Below are 20,682 nucleotides of genomic sequence, written 5' to 3' on the forward strand. Positions count from 1 at the left end.
GTACACAATACACCCGTGCGCATCTATGAAAGAAAAAGGAGGACAGCCGGAGAAAAGAAAATCAAAGAGGGAGCCAGAGTGAACACGCTTCAGTGGGTCTGCGGCCTGCCACCTCACATCACCCCCCCCCCCCCCCCCCCCCTCCCCCGACACGTGAATGCACCACGGCCCAATAACAGCATGGAGGTCCTGAATGCACCCCATGAACACCACGGCATTGTGTACACTTGGACTGTCTGATATGATTCAGTCAGTAATCATAAATGGGTCAGTTTCTCCTGTTGCTGATGATTGTTCTCTGTTTGACTAATAACACTTGATCATCCCTTTTCTAGTATTTCATACGACAAAATCAGTCAAATATGTATGATTATTGCTGAAATCGGATCGGACCGATATCGGTATGGGCCAAAACTCAAGGCGGATCGGAAGTGAAAAAGTTGGGTCGGGACATCCCTAAGCACAAGGTTCCTCGCTGACAACAGAGCATTAACATTTAATATAGTGGAGATGAACCAAATGAAGTTAAGTGAATGTCTTTGATATGCAGATTCTGTTTGCATCTCTCATCTTTGTTGAAAAGGGTTCTGAAAAAATCCAAGCGAGGCTGCTGGGAATCTTCCTGGGGTTTTTATGAGGGTGTCGAGGTGTAAAACGAATGTCTGCGAAATGAGGATCCGGGGGCGCGAAAGCAACACGAGGTGCGATCCGGGGCCGAGCGCGGCCACCTCGACACGACGACGGCAAAATTAGCTTTGTGCTGAAGGAGCCGTCTCTCCCGGGACACAAACGCCAAGACGTTCTATAGCTCGCTTACAGGCTTTAACATGTTCCGCCGGAGGGATTTAAACCGGTCGGAGGAGGAAGGCGCCGCTAACGCTGTGCCAGGAAACATCATCATCATCATCATCATCATCATCATGATTAAACACTCGAAGGCAATGTGGAGGCGAGGTGCGTGCTCAGACACGACGGTGAACTCGGCCGTTACCGATCAAAACGAATAACTGCCGAAACAAACGCGGCGGAACGCTCTGAACGACGGACGATTCGCAAAGTGGGCCAAGTCGGAATGGCATCTTGTCCGCCGTCGAAGTTAGCGACTAGCATAGCCGTCATTTGTGCTCAACTGTCGAGTGTTTCATCGATTTGACGTACTGAACATGACTTCGTAAGCTGCAGTAATATGAATCGTTTTTCCACAGTGGACATGGAATTTACACCTGTGAATATTGCTGTATTGTCTGTCTACATGCGTCGCAGCACCGGTCTTATTCAAACGTCAGTTGCTAAAAGGGTTCTAACTACCACATTTAATCCATCGAGCTTTTATGTACTTTTTTTTTTTTTTTTTTAAATAACTACCTTTACTACTATGTCAGCATAGTTTGCTGATTGCCTATGACACGTTACGACTTCAAAAGACCAATTCGGTACAAAGTTAGGTTATGTAGCCGCTAAAAGAATGGAACTCTGTCGTAAAGCGAGCACCGCTGTCATTGCCTCCCCTGGAACCAACGGACACACAGACCGTCACATACGCTAGATGCAATATGTACGGAAGGGTCTTCAAACACATGCGTGAACATCAGCAATTTGCCCAAAGACCAAAAGGAGTCCTGAAAGCTAATAGGGAGTGTCAGGTTTGAGTCCCGCAGGGGGCGACGCAACGCGGACGGCGTCACTCATCATCCATGTTGGGAAACACGTTCAAGGGAACTCATACGTGATGATATGGAGACACTTCCAGAGGACAAATATGGAGCTCCAGACCAAAGCTAATGGCCGGATGCAGAAGCCAGAACCCAGAAATAATGTCTAAAAGGACTAAAACGACTAAAATGATCTATTCGGCAGGGAGCGAAGCACCACCAAGGTGTGTCGGGTGTGGAAGACATGTTGGTGCAGCGTTGATGAATTGCTTTTTGTCGATTTAAATGTATGTCTTGGAGTTTCTTAGCCTTCAGGGACTTTATAGATCAGTGATCATCCAATGTGCCATGGGAGATTGTCCAATTTCACCTTTTCCCATGTCATTATTCACGACAAAGAAATGCATCTTTGTTCGTCCATCTGTAGTGACAGGCAGAACAATTAAATACTCTTCCACTGGATAGCAGAAGGTACAATGAGTCCATTTATCCATCTCTTCCCGTTCATACGAGGGGCGCACCCATCTGATACTACGAGACTACTGTACCAGCCTGTCATATACTAAACTATTCTGTTCATTCCTTGTTTATATGCGGCGTGTCGACAGCACACAGAGGAGAATATCAGGATTCACATCACAAAAGATAAACTAGCGATATCAGACACCGGCCGATAAAGACATGGCATATCACAATGTCAATAGAATATGAGAGGTAAAAATCTAATCTCATACTTGTCAGACTGCCCGAGACACAAACAAAGACATAACTGAAAAGGCTTCCAGCCGTCTGGGCGAAGCTGCAACTGGTCGGACTGCATTATTCTCCATCAGAATGCGGACGAGTTTTTGTTCGGCACAAAGCCAAAACTTCAAATCGGAACCCTCCCGAAACGGCAAAAACCTCTCTCGCGCTCACCAATCTGCTCTTCAGGCCAAGCGGGAATGGCGTCGTTACAGAAACTGTCATCAATACACACGTGCGCGCTTTAAAATGTGTTAGCATGTCCATGGCATTTACCATTGTTTGTTAGGATTAAGCTCCGCAGACATTCCTCAAGGCAAAGTTACGCGGTTGTTAACTAACCCGGCCAAAAGGTTAAAGCAGCAGCTGTTGCTTTGGCACGACTATAACAGTGTCTTAATGAGGTGAAAGTCAAGGTCTTTCCAGGTTACGAAGACAAAAAATATGCACAAACTTCGCCTAGAATACCGAGCACCGATAAAAACTCATGTTTCCCTTTTATTGGATCCTCGGTCGCGGCGAAGGTCTGTTCAACCGTAACGACAGGCGACACCGGCGAAAAGTGCTCCTAACACTTTGTCAACGCTGGAGCGCTTCCAAAATGACCATTAGAATAATTCTGCACGCACTCATTATCCGCGGGTGTTAGGCACGGAACCCTGTCGAGGACAGCGGAAATCCGCAAATACTTTATGCCACCCTTAAAAAGCTTTAGAATTGCCTATAGATGACACAAGGTGGCGACTAAGCACTAGTTTTGGCGAGAGGAAGCTCCTCAACTCGCTTCCACATAGTTCCTTGCCACCAAGATGGCGACAAAGCACTAGTTTTGTCTAGAGGAAGCTCCTCAACTCGCTTCAACATAGTTCCTTGCCACCAAGATGGCCTAAAAGCCCTACTTTTGTCTCAATGAAGCTCCTCAACTCACTTCAACATGGCTCCTTGGCGACAAGATGCCACAAGCTGGCGGCCTGAGCACAAAAACAGCAGGTAGTTGAGTTTTTCAGTGACGATGGGAGGACAGGTTCCCCCCCAAAAACTGAACTGTGAATATGCAAGCAGGATTTATGGTGGGATCCGATTCACATAGTAAGAAGTAATAAGAGGTTTTATCACTATTTTCAAAGATAAAACCTCTGTAAAAACACGACAATACTTGAGTACAGGCGAGTTGGGAGGTCAGAAATCGCCGCTTTGCGCTTATTAAATGTATGCTGGTTCATCAGTGACTATTAAGCAAAAATATTTATAATGATAAATGAGAGACAAAGCAAAACAAATCTTGGCCGGTGACGTCGTACGAGACGCGGACGCGCGTCCTTGAAGCATGCCGGGAATTTGACTGCATCGTGAAACGATATTGGCCAGCCACTTTGAACGAAACGGCCTGACGCAGCTGACGTATGTTGTCTGCAATAATCAAGGTCCTCTCCCAACGTGTGACGTCAAGCGCCGAAGGGCGAGCGTTACGTCGACTCTCTATTTGGGCTACTTAGAGACATTTATATTTAATGCAGCGCAGTAACACAATTATAAAATGAAAGTGCATGAATAAGTTTGTAAATGTATCAATTCCTTGGCCAAATACAGTCATGACAGCAGGGGGGGGACTTTGTTTTGCTGGTATTTACGTCCACATACAGTATATGATATATGCATATTTAATACAGAACAGTCATGAAGTTGCACAATGACGACAGCGGTGGCTTTGTTTAAGAGGTATTTATATACAGATTACCTATTTATATTATAGACCAAGCAGTGATTTGAAAAATTTAAAAATGAACGTGTATGAATAATGAAGAGAGTGCAAAGCATTTATTTGAGAGGAAGCCATACTATAAAGCCTTTATAAATGACTACCTTGCTCAATACGCAGACGAGATGCGTTACAGGCTCAGAAAAAATTCTAAAAAAATAAAAGGGCTTCACGAGCTGATTTCTGAACGTGCAAACAAAGGGCGCCGACGTCAAGTCACGCAAGGCGCTAAATGAGGAGCTCATATTTTTAATTTGCCCAAAGTCGCTGTAATTCCTGGCATCTCGAGCGAGACCGAAAAGCGCTTCAGGCCGAGACGCTGCACGGGAGAACCCTGACGTCACGCTGTTTATTCAGAGAACCAGTGGCAGTCAATTACAATGAAATGGACAATGAAATTTGGGACACAAAGTTGCGCACACATTTGGGACACACTTGATTGCTCTGTAAAGTTGTCGACATCGTGCACAGGTGCGCTGCATTTGTGTTTGGTGTCGGTGCGCCACATACACGCAGTGTAGCGTATGAAGCGCTGCCCCCACAAGTGAAAACACTTTTTTATTGTCTTTAAAGAAGCTCCCCCCCCCCCACACACACACACTCTCTGGGCTCCACATCTGTCGCTAGAAGCAGCTGGCCTCGTCGCAAGCCCTTAGCTCCCCTGTGGTTGTCATGGTAACAAAGGCCGTACTCTGCATTGGTTCCATAGTAGAGGAGGCAGGGTAAGATGTCGATTCATTAAAAAGTTTTCGGGAAGCTTGAATAATGGCGTGGAAAGTGTTTTGTAAATCATCCTTGGGGTCAGTATGATAAATTAAATTGAAAAAATAAATGCTGGTAAATTAATGGTCACCAGCCAATTGCAAGGCACATATATAGTTGACTTGCCTGCAACCACATGTACCTCAAACTTCCCTCACAAGTCAAAGCAAAAAAATGTAAATAAATATATAAATAAGTAAAAGTTGGGTCACTCGTATCTCAAGGCACCACTGCAATTCCAATAATTAGTTGTATTTTCTATGTCGTGTGAATGAAAATGAACACGGGTCTTGCTCATTTAAAGGCAAGAGAATTCCCAGGATGCATTGCAGGTCCCCTCTGTTCTCGTTCTCGTTCGCAGGAATGTGGTCACCCAAACGGACAGTTACGCAAGGGCGTTAACGAGCGCCGCGCGTCCGTCCATCTGCTCGACCCTTCGTCAGCCTGTAATCAGATTAGGATTAGGTTTCATTGTGGTGGCCTTATGGTAAGCACGTCTGCCTCGCAGTTCTGAAGTTCGAGGTTTGAATCTCCGCCCCAACGTTCCTGTGTGGAGTTTGCAAGATCTCCCTGTGACTCTCCCACATTCCAAAATCATGCACGTTGTCCATAGGAGCGAATGTGAGCGAGAATGCTTGTTTGTCTCTATGTGCCCTGCTATCGGCTGACTGGTTTTGTTCACACTCAAAGCTTGGGCTGCGTGAACCGTGTTCTTCTGCCATCTCGGCTCGGCCAATTACATCGGGATGACAAGACTCTCGACGAGCAGATAACCTGGAGACACTCGCGGCCTCGGGCACGTCACCAGATGAAGAAGCCCTCCACACGACGCCCACCGCAGTCGGGTCTGATGTCTCATTGACATTCAGCCGCACGCCTGCAGCAGGCGGCCAACGCGAAAGCTATTAAGATTCCGCCAAAGCCGGCCGTTCCCCTGCCGCCGAACGTGCGGACGAGGAGGAATAGGCTGCGGATTGTGGAGTACCGGCTGATGAAAATTAGCCGTTGAGCTCTGAGGTCAAACTAATATATGCTGAAATTACGCCAAAATCAGCTTTTTAACAGATTTATCTGAACTTTTTTTTTTTTTTGTCAGATCAAGAACCTTCTTCGTTTTTAACTGTATCGGACAAACTCATTTCTGACCTATAATGATAAATTATTATATGCTGTAATGTTTCACGTTTCAGCAGATTTGCATCAAACGTGAAGCCATCACTTGTTGTCAGCGCAAGCGCTGATTGGTTATTAATTGCATCCGGCACAAGCTGATTTCTGAGCTCAAATGGTCAATTATTATAAGTTTAAATGCAGAAATGTTCAATACATTAGCATCAAACTTGAAGCTTTGAAATGCTGCTGTCAGAGTAAGCGCTGATTGGTTTTTAATTGTATCCGGCACATGCTGATTTCTGAGCTCAAATGGTCAATTATCATACAACACCAATTCCAATAACGTTGTGTTAAACAAACAAAAACAGAATACAATCATTTGCAAATCATGTTCAACCTATATTTAATTGAATACACTACAAAGACAAGATATTTCATGTTCAAACTGATAAATTTTATTGTTTTTAGCAAATAATCATTAACTTTGAATTTTATGGCGACAACACGTTCCCAAAAAGTTGGGACAGGGTCATGTTTACACCTTTTCTTTTAAAAACATTCAATAAACAACATTTCTTAACAACATTCAATAAAAGTCTGAGGACACTGATTGTTGAAGCTTTGTAGGTGGAATTCTTTCCCATTCTTGCTTGATGTATAGCTTCAGCTGTTCAACAGTCCGGGGTCTCTGTTGTTGTATTTTACGCTTCATAATACACCACACATTTTCAATGGGAGACGGGTCTGGACTCCAGGCAGGCCAGTCTAGTACACGCACTCTTTTACTACGAAGCCACGCTGTTGTAACACATGCAGAATGTGGTTTGGCATTGTCTTGCTGAAATAAGCGGGGCGTCCATGAAAAAGACGTACGTACCTTTCAGCATTAATGGTGCCTTCACAGATGTGTAAGTTAGCCATGCCATTGGCACTAACACAGCCCCATAACATCACAGATACTGGCTTTTGAACTTTGCGTCCATAACAGTCCGGATGGTTCTTTTCCTCATTGGCCCAGAGGACACGACGTCCAGAATTTCCAAAAACAATTTGAAATGTGGATTTGTTGGACCACATAGCACTTTTCCACTTTCCATCATTCCATATTAGATGAGCCGGATCCGGCCCAGAGAAGCCGGCGGCGTTTCTGCATGTTGTTGATAAATGGCTTTTGATTTACATAGTAGAGTTTCAAATTGCACTTACGGATGTAGCGCCGAACTTTATTTACTGACATTGGTTTTCTGAAGTGTTCCTGAGCCCATGTGGTGATATACTTTACACATTGGTTGTCGGTTTTTGATGCAGTGCCGCCTGAGGGATCGAAGGTCACGGGCATTCAATGTTGGTTTTCGGCCTTGCTGCTTACGTGCAGTGATTTCTCCAGATTCTCTGAACCTTTTGATGATATTATGGACCGTAGATGATGAAATCCCTAAATTCCTTGCAATTGTACGTTGAGGAACGTTGTCCTTAAACTGTTTGACTGTTTTCTCACGCGCTTGTTCACAAAGAGGTGAACCTCGCCCCATCTTTGCTTGTGAATGACTGAGCAATTCAGGGAAGCAATCGTGGCACCCACCTGTACCCAATTGGCCTGTTCACCTGTGGGATGTTTGATGAGCATTCCTCAACTTTCTCCGTCTTTTTTGCCACCTGCCTGTCCCAGCTTTTTTGGAACGTGTTGCAGCCATAAAATTCTAAGTTAATAATTATTTGCTAAAAACAATAAGGTTTGTCAGTTTGAACATTCAATATCTTGTCTTTGAGGTGTATTCAATTCAATACAGGTTGAACATGATTTGCCAATCATTGTATTCTGTTTTTATTTATGTTTAACACAATGTCCCAACTTCATCGGAATTGGGGTTGTACATTTAAATGCTTAAATTTTAAATACATTAGCATCAAACTTGAAGCTGTGAAGTGCTGCTGTCAGAGCAAGCACTGATTGGTTTTTAATCGTATCCGGCACAAGCTGATTTCTGAGCTCTAATGGTAAATTATTATATGCTCAAATGCTTCACTTTTAAACAGATTTGAAACCAACTTGAAGCTGACAAATGTTGATATCAGAGAAAGGACCGATTGATTTGTAATTGTTTCTGGCACAAGCTTGCTGTGGTCTCTGAGGTCTAAGGGAAATCAAATGTGTCAATTTTCAACAGCTTTGCTTTAAACTTGACACCATCAACTGTTGTGGGAGCAAAAAGTCAACTGAATTTTAATTGTATCCGGTACAAGATGTTGGCTTTCCAAAACCAGCTTTCAACAGAATTGCATCAAACTTAAAGCCATCAACCGTTTTTGTGAATTGTGTTTGGCACAAGCTGGCCAGGATTTCTGAGGTCAGAGGTTAAATTCGTACATATATACTAAAATTTCACAATTTCAAAACGCTTTCCCTCAAACTTGAGGTCTACTGAAGTTTAACTGTATACAGCGCAAATTGGCTGCCAGATTCTGGACTGAGAGCTTCACTATTTCGGTGACTCTTGCCGCAGGAGTTTCGGCTGTTGAAAATTGGCCATCTCGAGTTTGCAAATCACAGCTGGTCCCATCAGGCCATCCTTAGCTCCTCTCGGCCATCAGAAAAACCGCAGCGTGCCCGCTTCGTGATGAGCCACATCACAGAAAGAACCCCCCCCCCACCACCACCGCCGCCGCCGCCCCCAACCCCTTGCCCAGAATGCTAAGCTGCTTGCTAATCACCTTTCGTGCGGACAGTCTAATTCAGAAGTCAAGGCCCATTACCTGTGAGCGGTCCAGAGGTGACCCGGGCTGCTATCTTGCAGCGATAAACAGCATTTGGAGGATAATGCACATCTGGATGGCTCACAAAATGGCCGAGAGGCGCATCAGCCAAATTGGCAGTCATTACAGTGGGCGAAGGGGGACTGGGTGGGTGGCAGGTTTTGCGGGGGGGGGGTGGCGCTGGAGCATGTAGCAATCAGCTCTGCATATAGATAACGTCCTTGACGATAGCGCCGGTCAGTCAAACGCCGCCTCTTGGAATTAGTATTTTCAAATGTCGCAATTTTAAACATATTTGCTTCAGACTTGAAACCGTCAACAACTCTCATTGCAGAAAGAACCGTGCTGTTTTTTTTAATTGTAGCCGGCGCAAGCTACCCGTGATCTCTAAGGTCTATGGTATATTTAGTATATGCTCAAAAGTCTACATTTTCAACAGAATTGTAGTGTATTTGAAGCTCTCGGTGGATTTTGTCAAAGCAAGAACCATATTGATTTTTAATTGTATCTGGCACATGTTGGCTTTAATCTCTGAGGATGCAAATAAATGGCTAGTTTTCAAGAGCTTTGCATCAAATTTGATGCCATTGACTGTTGTCAGGGCAAGAACCCTACTGAATTTAAACTGCAACCGGCACAAGTTGGTTGTGATCTCTGAGGTCTAAGGTCTAAATCAGTGCTGAAATGTTCCAATTTCCAACATATTTGCTTCAAACCCAATTGACTTTTTAAATGTATCCGGTACAAACCTTCTATGTCGTCGGCTCTCCAAAATCGGCTTTCAACATATTTTAATCAAACTTGATAGTGTCTTTGGCAGAGCAAGAACCCTATCGATTTTGAAATTATATCCGGCACAAGCTGGCTCTCATCTCTTAAATCAAATTAGTATATGTCTAAATGTGTTGACAAAATTAGCTTTCATCAAAATTGAAGCCATCAACTTTTGTTATCAGAGCAAAAGTCCTATTGGTTTTTAACAGACTGGCACGCAAGCTGAGCGTGATCTAGCCATCGAGCGTGGTCAAACATTCAATTCATACATGCTCAAATGTTTTATCTCAGATTTTTCTTTTTTGAATTGTATTTTCTTTGTTTATTTTAATTGTATCCTGCACAAGCTGGCTGTGATTCCTGACATCAAATTAGTATACATTAAAATAGCTCTCCAAGAACAGCTTTAAATAGATTTGCATCAAACTTGACGCCATCAGCTGTTCTTGTCTGTTGTCTTGTCTGAGCAAGAACCCTATTTTATTTTAATTGTATCCTGCTGAGATTTAAGGTTAATCGAGTCCAGTATGCTCAAATGTAAAAAAAGAAAAAAGAAAAAAAAGAAAATCAACAACTGTGAAGCCCCTTTGAAGCTCTTAACTGTTTTTGTCAGAGCGAGAAGCCTATTGAATTTTAATTGTGTCCAGCACAAGCTGGCTATGATCGCAGAGACCAAATTAGTATACGTTTAAATGTGTCTCCAAAATGAGTTTTCACCTGATTTGCACAAAACTTTAACCTGTCCAATTTTTGTCATCAGAGCATGCACGCGTTTGAATTTTAGTGCATCCAAAAATGAATAGGATTTTTATATATAGAAATATATTTTTTTTTTTTTATTGTAAACAAATCCGGCACAATCAAGTCAAATTAGTACACATTCAAACGGCTCAACAAACTAGTCGTCGTCAGCTGTTCTCCTCAGCACCCTATTGATTTTGAATGACATACAATACATCATCTGTTTGGACAAAATTAGAATTTGTAAGCAAGGTCGCAGTCAAGTAAATGTTTGTTTTGGATTACGGTGACCAGCCAGCATTCAGAGGAGCGTGCTGGGTGGGGGGGGGGGGGGGGGGTTCAGTGTTTCACTGTGGGGGGAGCACCTACAGGGAGAGGCTCATTAACCCCAGTTTTGAGTCCTGATGCTTGGATTGGATAGAAGGACTTGTTTAGGAACAAGCAGCCATCTTGATCTTGTCGCAACAATTGCTCTGCAGACAATCTTAACATCTGACCGGGGAAACGGACACATTTGAGACGCAGCGCCGTAGCCCAAATCAATGGTAATGATGATCAATAGTCATAATTCTCATGTTAACATCGACTATCACGAATAACGGCACGATGTCAAAGCAAGAACCCTGTTCATTTTCAGTCTTTAAAACTTAGCCAATGTGTGTTACTGCTTTTCATGATACAATAAAACATATATAGTTAACATGTATATTCTTTTGGCAAAAAGGTCAATACATTTTTTTATTGTTTTTGTCTGCCATTATGGAATAATAAGTAATATATTGACCTTAAAATAACATTGGAAATCACTTTTAAAGTACTGACTGGTTCTAGGGAGAATGTTCAACAAGTTTAGATGTCTTGTCACACGATAGTGGACCAGCCTGAACACGTTTTTGTTGTTGTTGTGCTAGCATTAGCTTCCGCGCAAGCTTACAGACTTACAGCTTACAGTGCTTGTACAGCAGTGGCTTTTTGCATAAATGTGCTATTTTTCCAATAAGAGCCATTCAAACTTAACTTATATAACAAAAACACATTTCACGTGCATAGTGCACATATATAATTTTCTTTTAATTCAGCGAAAGAAAGTCTGAGTCACTGATAAGTCATTATTTACCTTCAAAGGACAACTTTGAAAGTGCATTGACTGGTAATATAGAAAATGTGCGCATCCCTTCTGTTGTCACGCCAACCCTGGATCACCTACTTTTGGGGTCTATTTAAACCTATTAGTGGACCAGCCTGGACACCCGTTGTGTTTTTTGGCGCATATACTCCATTGTTCTCTGAAAACTTTTTTTCTGTTTTTGTGCTTAGGCTACAGCAAAAAATTGTTACTTTTGCACCATCGCGGTGCCAAGGAACTATGTTGAAGTGAATTGAGAAATTTCAGCTCGAAAACAAGTAGTGCTTTACCGCCATCTTGGTGCCAAGGAACTGTGTTGAGGTGAATTGAGGAGCTTCATTTCATCGAAAGTAGTGCTTTGCTGTTATCTTGGTGCCAAGGAACTGTGTCGAAGTGAATTGAGGCGCTCCATTTACACAAAAGTAGTGCTTTGCTGCCATCTCGGTACCAAGAAACTACATTGAAGTGAATTGAGGAGCTTCACTCTGACAAAAAGTCGTGATTTGCTGGCATCAGGTGGCATCTTGGTGCCAAGGAAGCATGTTGAAGTGAGTGGAGGAGCTTCATTGGGTGTTAATTACATGCAGATTTTCGTTGTTCACAAATAGCAAGGGAACACTAGCGACTATTTACACATACCAGTGGGCCAGCCTGGACACTATTCGTGTTATGCCAGCATTAGCAGCAGTTGCTAATGCACCAAAATAATGTGGCTGCCAAACACCCCGACGATCTAGGCATCTTTCATTAATGTTACTAATGTAGTCAGACATGAATTAAGGACACAATTATGTTTGATCCATGGACACGCTGGACAGAGCGTGTGTTGTTGTGTGCGTGTGTGTCGTAGCGCGCTCGACTCAAAGCCTGACAGCTTCCTGCAGGCTCACTGGGGGAAAAGCTCGATGAGCAGAGCCACGGAGGACGAGCGGGCTGCTAATCAACAACGTGCCTTGAAAGCAACCTCGGTGGCGGCAAAGAAAGGTCAGATGTTCCACAGAGCGCTTTGCAGGAAAATACGACAACAAACATTTGGAAATCTTTGTGTCTCGTCGCGATAACAGCGACGTCAAAGATGCTTGTTTGTTATGGTAGCTTTTAAATGATGCAACACAATAAATAGGCATTAAGGGGGTGCAAGAGGGCTCGTAAAACGGGGTACACGCACACCCGCTAATACCTTAATAATGAAGTTCCAGGGCCACTCTCAACTTCAGTGGTGCCTTTGACATGAGTTGAATTGGTTCCGTGACCACTTGTATCTCAAATCATCTTTCCCAATTGAAATCTAGCCTCCCCCAATCAACAAAAATAAACTTTTTTAACGAGACAAGTTTTTTTTGATAACCTTTATCTATCCAGCGAACACAATTGAGAACAGTTTCTCATTTAAAGCAGACTGCAGACAGCAGAGCAAAACAAGGCCAAATAAAAGCAAGTACAAAAAAGCACCAATACAACTGCACTACGTGATGTTTACAAAACATCAAAACAACATGAAACATAAAACAATACAATAGCCCCAATGTAATACTTTCATTCCTGTGACCTGAGCACAAAAATAGGGAATTGGTGGGTTTTTCAGCAAACAAATGGGTTCCAAAAAAATCCACAAATAGATGAATTCACAAATATGCTGGGATTCACTTTATTTCCTAACCAAAATCACCTAACCTGACCTTGACAAATGGTTAGAATTTAGTTCTTACTTTTGAATAGCTTCTATACAAATAGTTGGGTCTCTGGAACACCTGACCACCAATCAAGTGTGACATTAAACTCCATCTTTTATCATGTGCCCCTTTCTGAAAATGTGTCTGTGAGCGACCTGTTGTGCACTCCCGCCCCACTGTGATGTAACAGTAGGGCTAATTTACATATAACCTGCCCCCACTCCACTCGTGACATCATCATTTAGTCTGGGTGAAGAGAACCGTTTCAAATGCCTGACACCCCTCCAAAGCTATGTTTTGGGTTTTTTTTTTGTTTCCAATTTTTGCAGCCGATTGCCATCAAGAGGCCCCTCAGCGATACGAGAGGTGCATTCGTGAGAATAATTCCCACTAGCTGTTGCCGTTTGATAACGGTCGTCTACCGGCTGGAAAATATTCCGCCGGGGGAAAGTTGGCGTGCAATGGAGAGTGGCTGACAAACTGCGAATCGATAGCTCAACAAAGTGTGACTGCATTAAAACACGATAGTGCGATTTGGCCTCCAGATTAACGACGGCGCCATCTTTCAAATGAAAGGCTCTCATCATCATCATCGCCGCGGCAGTTATCAACGCTTAAGCTCAATGAGCATAAACACGCTGCGCTGTGAGATGATTAAACTCGCCCCAAAATAATAATAAATAAATACATAAATAAATAATAATGGACCATCTGCTTCGTTGTTATTCACTGTGCCGGGAACATTTGCGCCGGATGGTTTTGGGATTTCAAAGTAGCAATGTCAATTGTCGTCAAGATCGGTTGATTGGTGGAGAACGAGTTAAAAATATTTGCACTTTCACGAATCGACACGAAATTGGTTGCACGCATCTATCACAGCAGGACGCACGAAAAAGTCTCAAGAACCCATACCCGGAAACGAACAGGAAGTCAGCCTTTTTGGTTTGAGGCAGCCATTTTGGGTGAATGCCAGGGCTTGTACTGTACTTTGACGATTTCCTCCTTGGGAATTCATCCAAATGCGCCCCGATCAGAAGCAGGTATCCTAGACAGGTGGGCGAAGCTAAAATTACCAGCTATTTTTTGTCGATGCCATCTAATGTTAACCAACTATGGTGTCGAAGTTTGGTGGGTTTTTTTTCTTCTTCGAGGGTTAGCCATGAAAAAGGGATGGCGAAGGAGCGTTGTTATATTTTCAGAAGCAGCTTGTGTTCGATTGTTCAAATGCAGTGGTAGCAGCAGATGCTACAATTTTCTGTCAATTTCAAATTCAATTCCCAAACTTTGGGCTTCTGGCAAATTTTTAAACATTCCAAAACGTTGGGAATCGTGTACATTTATGGGAATGGACGGTAATTTAATGGAAAGGGATCACATTAGAGCAAAAATGGAAACATTTTGTATTGTCATAAGCAAATCGACAACAAGTTTGATTAATCGTTCTCGGTTGTTGTTTTTTTAATCGAGGGGTGGAAATTAAGTGGAATTAAAGTGTTTGTTTTTTTTTACTATCGCATTCATCGATTAAGCTGCCAATTCTTTTTTTCAGATTCATCGATTATTAAAATAATTGTTACTTTCAGCCCTAAAACACAAAAAGAAATTGGACCAAGCGACATCTCATAAATGAAAAAAACTGGTAAATTGGGGCACTTGTCAGTCAAGGTATAACTGTCCTTGCATTCATTTATTTTTGTTAGTAAGGATTACATAAAAAGATATTTCCCCCAAATATCATTAAGTTCCCTCTTAAGAGGCAACCTTCAATTTGGTAAATTCCTGGTTTAGTTCCAAGAATCCGTTAATTCCCATGGAAAGTTTCCAACTTTGAAAATTCCCGTCATTTTGCAACCCTCGTAGCAACTCGGCCGCACTGAGTAATGAACACTCAGCAACCTTTTTTTTTTTTCTTTTTTTTTTGTGTGCGTGAGTCTCAGCTAGATGCAACAGCCGAAATAGACTCCAGCAGCCTAGATCTTTAAATAGAGGCGTCACTCCTCCCGACTCAATCAAAAGGTAGCAGAGAGAGATACGAGGCCCGGCCGCCGTGCCGCGTCTCGGCGAGAACGTCTTCATCGTCAAGCGCGGCGCGGCCTCTGGAGGATTGGGCGCGCGCCGACGACAAGTGCCGCGTGCGGCTTCTGTTCGGAGGCTAGCTTCCTCGGCGAAGAACATCTGGTGGTGACACCCGGAGTGCAAGTCTGCCGTCGCTCGTCACGAGTCGCCGCCGAGTCGTCACAACAGCTGATCCGGCGACTCCATCGGAGTGGAGAACATCCACTCGCCGGTTCAATTATGCAGGAGGTGTGAATAAAATATGAGGGCGGCAAGCAGGAATGTATATACGATGCGGACGCTCGCGCGGGCGTGCAGGGACCAGGCCGCCGCCATCTACACGCCGGCCGTCCGTCCGTCCATCCATCCATCCATTATCTGAGCCGCTTCTCCTCACGCGGGTGGCAGGCATGCCGGAGCCTGTCCCAGCTGTCATTGGGCAGGAGGCGGGGCACACCCTGAACTGGTTGCCAGCCAATCGCAGGGCACATAGGAACAAACAACCATTCGCACTCACAGTCACGCCTACGGGCAATTTAGAGTCAATTCTAAAGATTTCCCTATGAGGAGACGCATAGTATTTCCTGCCATGGAAAATTGAACATCCTAATCATCAGCAGGTTGGTGACAAGCCAGTGGAATGTGGTTCCCTGGGGTAAAGAATTTAGCATGCTAATATGTTTGCATCCTCTTGACTTGGGTATATTGGGAGTGGTGTTTTCTTCCGTTGGATTCACTGTCAATAGTTTTCAAGTGCATTTGAATGTGAGGAGATTTAGCGCTGAACCTCAGACATTGTTGACGGAAGCGTGTACGTATATACATTTCTCGCGGAATAAATATTTTGCCGTAGGAAGGCACACATTCTTTCGTCGTCATGAGCCATAATACTCATCAGCAGATTGTTGGAAAGATATTCGAATGAGGTTCCCCAAGCTAGGGAAATTAGCGCATAAGTACGTTTGCGTCCTCTCAAGTTTGGTACCTTAGCAGAAGGTGTTTTCTTCTGTTGGACACGTGGAATTCAGCCATTCAGCTCAGCGGGTGAATTGTCATTGGAATGAGGTTCCCTGGGCTTACTTTATCATCGTGGTTGTTAATCAAAACTGGCTGACACGTTATCTTTGTCAGGGCAGACTTTTGGATACCGCTCTTGGATCTCATTCGACCGTGAATGGGTAGCTAACACCGAACGTGGTCATTCTGCACATTATCGCCCGAAAAGAGCCAAAATGCCTCATGTGAGCGTCATTTTAAAGATTCAAGAAGTCTTGCTCCCCCTTCATGCACTTTATTAATCATCCTCGGTTTAGTGGGCCAGTAAAGATGGCTGCTCGCAGCTCTGGGGAGCGTAAGCCACAAAATACACACGGTGTCAGGTCACGTGCGTGCCCGTTACTCCAAAAGAGCACACACACACACACACATATTCAGAGTAGGCGTGCGTAGCGCGGATGTGCAGCTGATCTCCAGGGAGCCCGACCCGGGTTGAGTTCTTGTGGGACTGAGCTGCTTGCCGTTTCCGGCGCATTCAGGATGGTATAATTTGCTCTTTTGAGACACAATTCCCGGATATAAGCAGCGAGCTGGACCATCTCTTTTAACTGTCCTGACGGTCGCACTGAAGGCACCCCCCCCCCCCCCCCCACCCCCCCACCTGACTCCATTAAGGCCCGGCCAGAGCGGCATCCCGCCTTATTATCTATCAGCGCTTGGAAGTCAGAGGTAGGCGGCATCACGCCGTGATGAGACAACAGGACGCAGGCGGCCTCGCCACTCCGCTGCATAAGTGCGCACAGGCTGAATAATGGAGGATGTAATTAGGCCTTGTTTCTATGCATGGGAGTGCACTTAGACTTGATGTCTCCAACCAGGCTGCTACGCCATTATTGCCATTATCAGCGTTCGATCCCCCTGAGAAAGTGATGCGAGACAACCCGCCAATTAGAGCAGTTAAGGGACACTACGGGCAACAACGCTGGCTTATACCAAAATAAAAGAAGACAACTTTTCAGAACATTTAAGCAAGCCTATGTCAATTTATTACAGATTCCAATCAATATCTTACGCATGTTAGGTTCAGGGAAGACTTCAATTGTTTTCAAAGCTTACGAGAATTTTTATTGCGTCCACTTCAAAATACTGTAGTACCGTGGAAAACTGAAAACCACGGCACATTGAAGGCATCACAACGCAGACACAACAAGGAGATTACACTTTACTCAAACGGAGACTGAGGGCAGCAAGAAAACGGGCCACTGCAGCCAAGTGGAGACTGTGGAGTACTGCAGTGGCCGGAGTCACACTGGATACATCATGAGACACGTGAACAAACAACAATGGGTCTCCTTTGTTGACTTCTGGCTGTTGGCCATAGTAAAGAGACCCCATTTTACTCATGAGGAGACTGAGGGCAGCAAGGAAAGGAGCCACTGCATTCAAATGGAGACAGCGGTGACAGCTAAACTACAAAAACCACACCGGATTGAACACATCAAGAGGGTGTATGTGGCTGTTGGCCATGGGAACGAGTCCAGATTTTAGTCAAAAGGAGACTGTGGGCAGCAAAAACACAGGTCACTGCATCCAAGTGCCGACTGAGGTGACTGAAAATACCACATCTCATTACACGCGTCACGATACACCCTGATAAACTACACTATGGCGTTCCTGTATTACTTGAAGTTTTTGGCCAAGCTAAGGAGACCATATTTTACTCAAGAGGAGACTGAGGGCAGCAAAATAACAGGTTACTGCAACCAAGTGGACACTGTGGTCACTGCTGGGGGGGGGGAAACTAAACCAAAAAACACCACATTGAACGCATCATGAGAGTGTTTGTGGCTGTTGGCCATGGTAAGGAGACCACAAAGAAACAGCGCCAGTGCAGCCAATTGGAGACTGAGGTACGGGGGAGGTCATATTTGTTGTGACAGTCTTCTTCTGTGATTCATCAAATCTACGTGTAGTATATGCATGTGTGACAAACCGTTTCATTCTTGACATCCTATTTCATCATGTTATCGGGTTACTGTATGTTGTTGTTGTTGTTGTTGTTGTTGTTGTGGCGTTTCCATTGATTTCAACGGGGAACGATGATTTGCGAATTCAACTCATTCAATCAAGGCACCAGGCTTTTTTCTGTCTTGAGAGAGTTGGATTTTTAAAAAAATTTACAATAAATCCCCCCAAAAAATAAAATAAGAAGAATTAAAAAAAGAAAAGAAGAGTGTAGTGTATAGAAGTGTAAGTGGTAAGTGGACTCACCGGGTTTGACCGTCTTCAAGCGAACAGGCTCCCGGAAGTGTCGTATGACGGCCAGCGTGTCCCGGTTGGTAAGTCCACTGACGGGCGTCCCGTTGACCTCCAGCAGCACGTCGCCGTAGTAGGGCAGCTTCCCGACGCGGCACACCAGCACGTCCAGCTTCATCTGGCCCAAGTGAGGGAACTGGCCCAGCTCGGCGCCCCCCAGCACCTCCACCACGGAGCCGAAGTCGCCCAGGTTGCCCCACGACACCGCGCACTCCACCACCTTACCGGACCAGTGTTTCTTCTTCTTCAGGGTTCTGGACATGTTGCCTTGGACTTCACAAGTCCACAAGAGGCTTGCTTGTTTTTGGTCTTTTTTCTTTCTTTCTCTCCCCTTCTTCTTATTTTTAACGTCGCGGGCTAATAACGCCGAGCGAGTAATTCTGCAGCCCGGTTCATCTCCCTGAGTGGTTCCCACCCGTGGAAGGTGTGCCGGAGCGTCATCCGCGCGGTGATTCCAACGAGCGCTCCTTGTGCGTAAAGACGCCGACGAAGCGCAGCAATCGCGGGGTCGCTCTCCTCCGCCTAATTAAAAAAAAAATAGGACGTCAACGCGGCAAGCAGCGTGGACGCAGACGGGCGGAAGTCCAGCCCACGGTAGTGGAGGCATCCGATTCCGGAGCAGGTTGGAACACACCTGGCACCGCCGAGACTCGTCGCAGCCCGGGCTCCGTCCGTCCGTCCGGAACGGTACGCCCCCCTTTTTTTGGGGGGGGGGGGGGGGAGAGGGGGGGTTGGTTTTGGTTGTTGCTGTGTGCACTGACGCCTCTGGCGCTTGCGTGGCCGCTGGTGCTGGCGCCATCTTCTGGACAAATGCTGCTTAGATCAAAGTATCCTCAAACTCACCCTGGAAAAAAAACAAAACAAAATAAACAAAAAACACTGGAGTGGCCCTTATATTTTCTTTAAAATATCTTGAATTACAGGCAAAGAATAATAAATAATAATTACAATCAAGGAAAACAAACAGTTGAATTACACATTTTGGACATGCAATAGAACAGTACTCGCAGTCATATTTTCTTTATCCTCTGCGAGGAGAGGCTCTTCTGTCTACCTTATACTGCCCCCAAGTGGCCAAGGAGGGCAGCAGCTCAATGGCCATGCAATTGATGCTAAGTGACAAAAACGGTTTCATTTTTCATTTTATTTAATTTAATTATGTGATTACTGTATGTTTTTATAAAGTACAATATTAGAGATTGCTATTTTTTCCCATTGATGAAAAAAACAAAAAAACATTACAAATGTTTGTGTTGTTTTTCTTGGGAGGCTGGAACAGATGAAAGTCATTTCCATTCATTTGAGTGGGCAAAGATGATTTGAGTACTTGAGAAAAAAATTAAATTCATATCTCTAGGCACCACTGTACAAAACGTGCACAAAAGTGTTATTGGTGAGGATATCGTTGCTTCCGCAGCGCCACCTACTGACGAGGCCACCGTGCAATTTACTGCTCCAGTTCCCACCAGATGTATTTCTGGAGGCACCGCGCCACATTACGCGAATATTATTGGTCGTCTGCATTTAACAGCATTCGAGTGTGCACGCCCACATCAATCACGAATTATTATCCCTCGTCTCCCAATCTGCAGCTTTTTTTTATTTTTTTTTTTTTAATGCAGCCTTGTTCATACATAATTGATGTTTAATAAGCTGTAAAAATGTGAATACTGGAAATGCAGCATGTTTGCATGAAGGTGTTCAGTTGACTCAACCGTTGTAGGAATGTACAAAGCGGTTTAGTGTGAGGTAAAAGAGCGTAAATGTCGTTCATGTTGACGGCGGTATGACAAATGGCGATGGATGCGCTCGAATGGCTGCTCCATCCGTTGTGAGCACGCTGACTCAGAGCACAGTCATATGTCAGTGATGTCATCGTTGGTTCTTTAAAGGTGATGGACATCACCCAGTTTAAAGGCTAAAGAAATATATTTTTCAATGTTTTTTTAAAAATATATATATATATGCTGGGCTTATTTTCTTTTTTAAGTATGTACAATGGGTTATGCTGACCCATTTTGAAGTTACTTTTTTGTTACTTCCTTTCCATAAATATATATTTTTATTTTTTCTAAACATACTGCAAGTCACATTGACCCAAATTTAATTTTACAAATTTAAAAAGTTTGAAATGTAAACTTTTTCTAGCCATACCTGCAAATTTCTTTTTTTTTTTAATTATTTTATTTTCTTTTTTGACTAAACATTCCTTGGGTC

General features: G+C 44.1%; 1 protein-coding gene across 5 annotated transcripts in view; it reads right to left on the reverse strand.

Moving 5' to 3' along the window:
• Positions 1 to 19,169, reverse strand: part of LOC133484181 (membrane-associated guanylate kinase, WW and PDZ domain-containing protein 3) — a 115,733-nt gene extending 96,564 nt beyond the window's left edge. For 3 of the 5 annotated variants that reach the window (XM_061786387.1, XM_061786390.1, XM_061786389.1), the window contains exon 1: positions 18,421 to 19,118. In XM_061786387.1, coding sequence (XP_061642371.1) covers positions 18,421 to 18,727 — 307 coding nt within the window. In that variant the 5' untranslated portion in view covers positions 18,728 to 19,118. Of the gene's footprint in view, positions 1 to 18,420 lie in introns of all 5 variants that reach the window. The other 2 variants (XM_061786385.1, XM_061786386.1) reach the window with 2 other exon arrangements.
• Positions 19,170 to 20,682: the final 1,513 nt, after the last annotated feature.

This window comes from Phyllopteryx taeniolatus, chromosome 9, assembly GCF_024500385.1.
Source record: "Phyllopteryx taeniolatus isolate TA_2022b chromosome 9, UOR_Ptae_1.2, whole genome shotgun sequence".
In the NCBI taxonomy this organism is placed as follows: domain Eukaryota; kingdom Metazoa; phylum Chordata; class Actinopteri; order Syngnathiformes; family Syngnathidae; genus Phyllopteryx; species Phyllopteryx taeniolatus.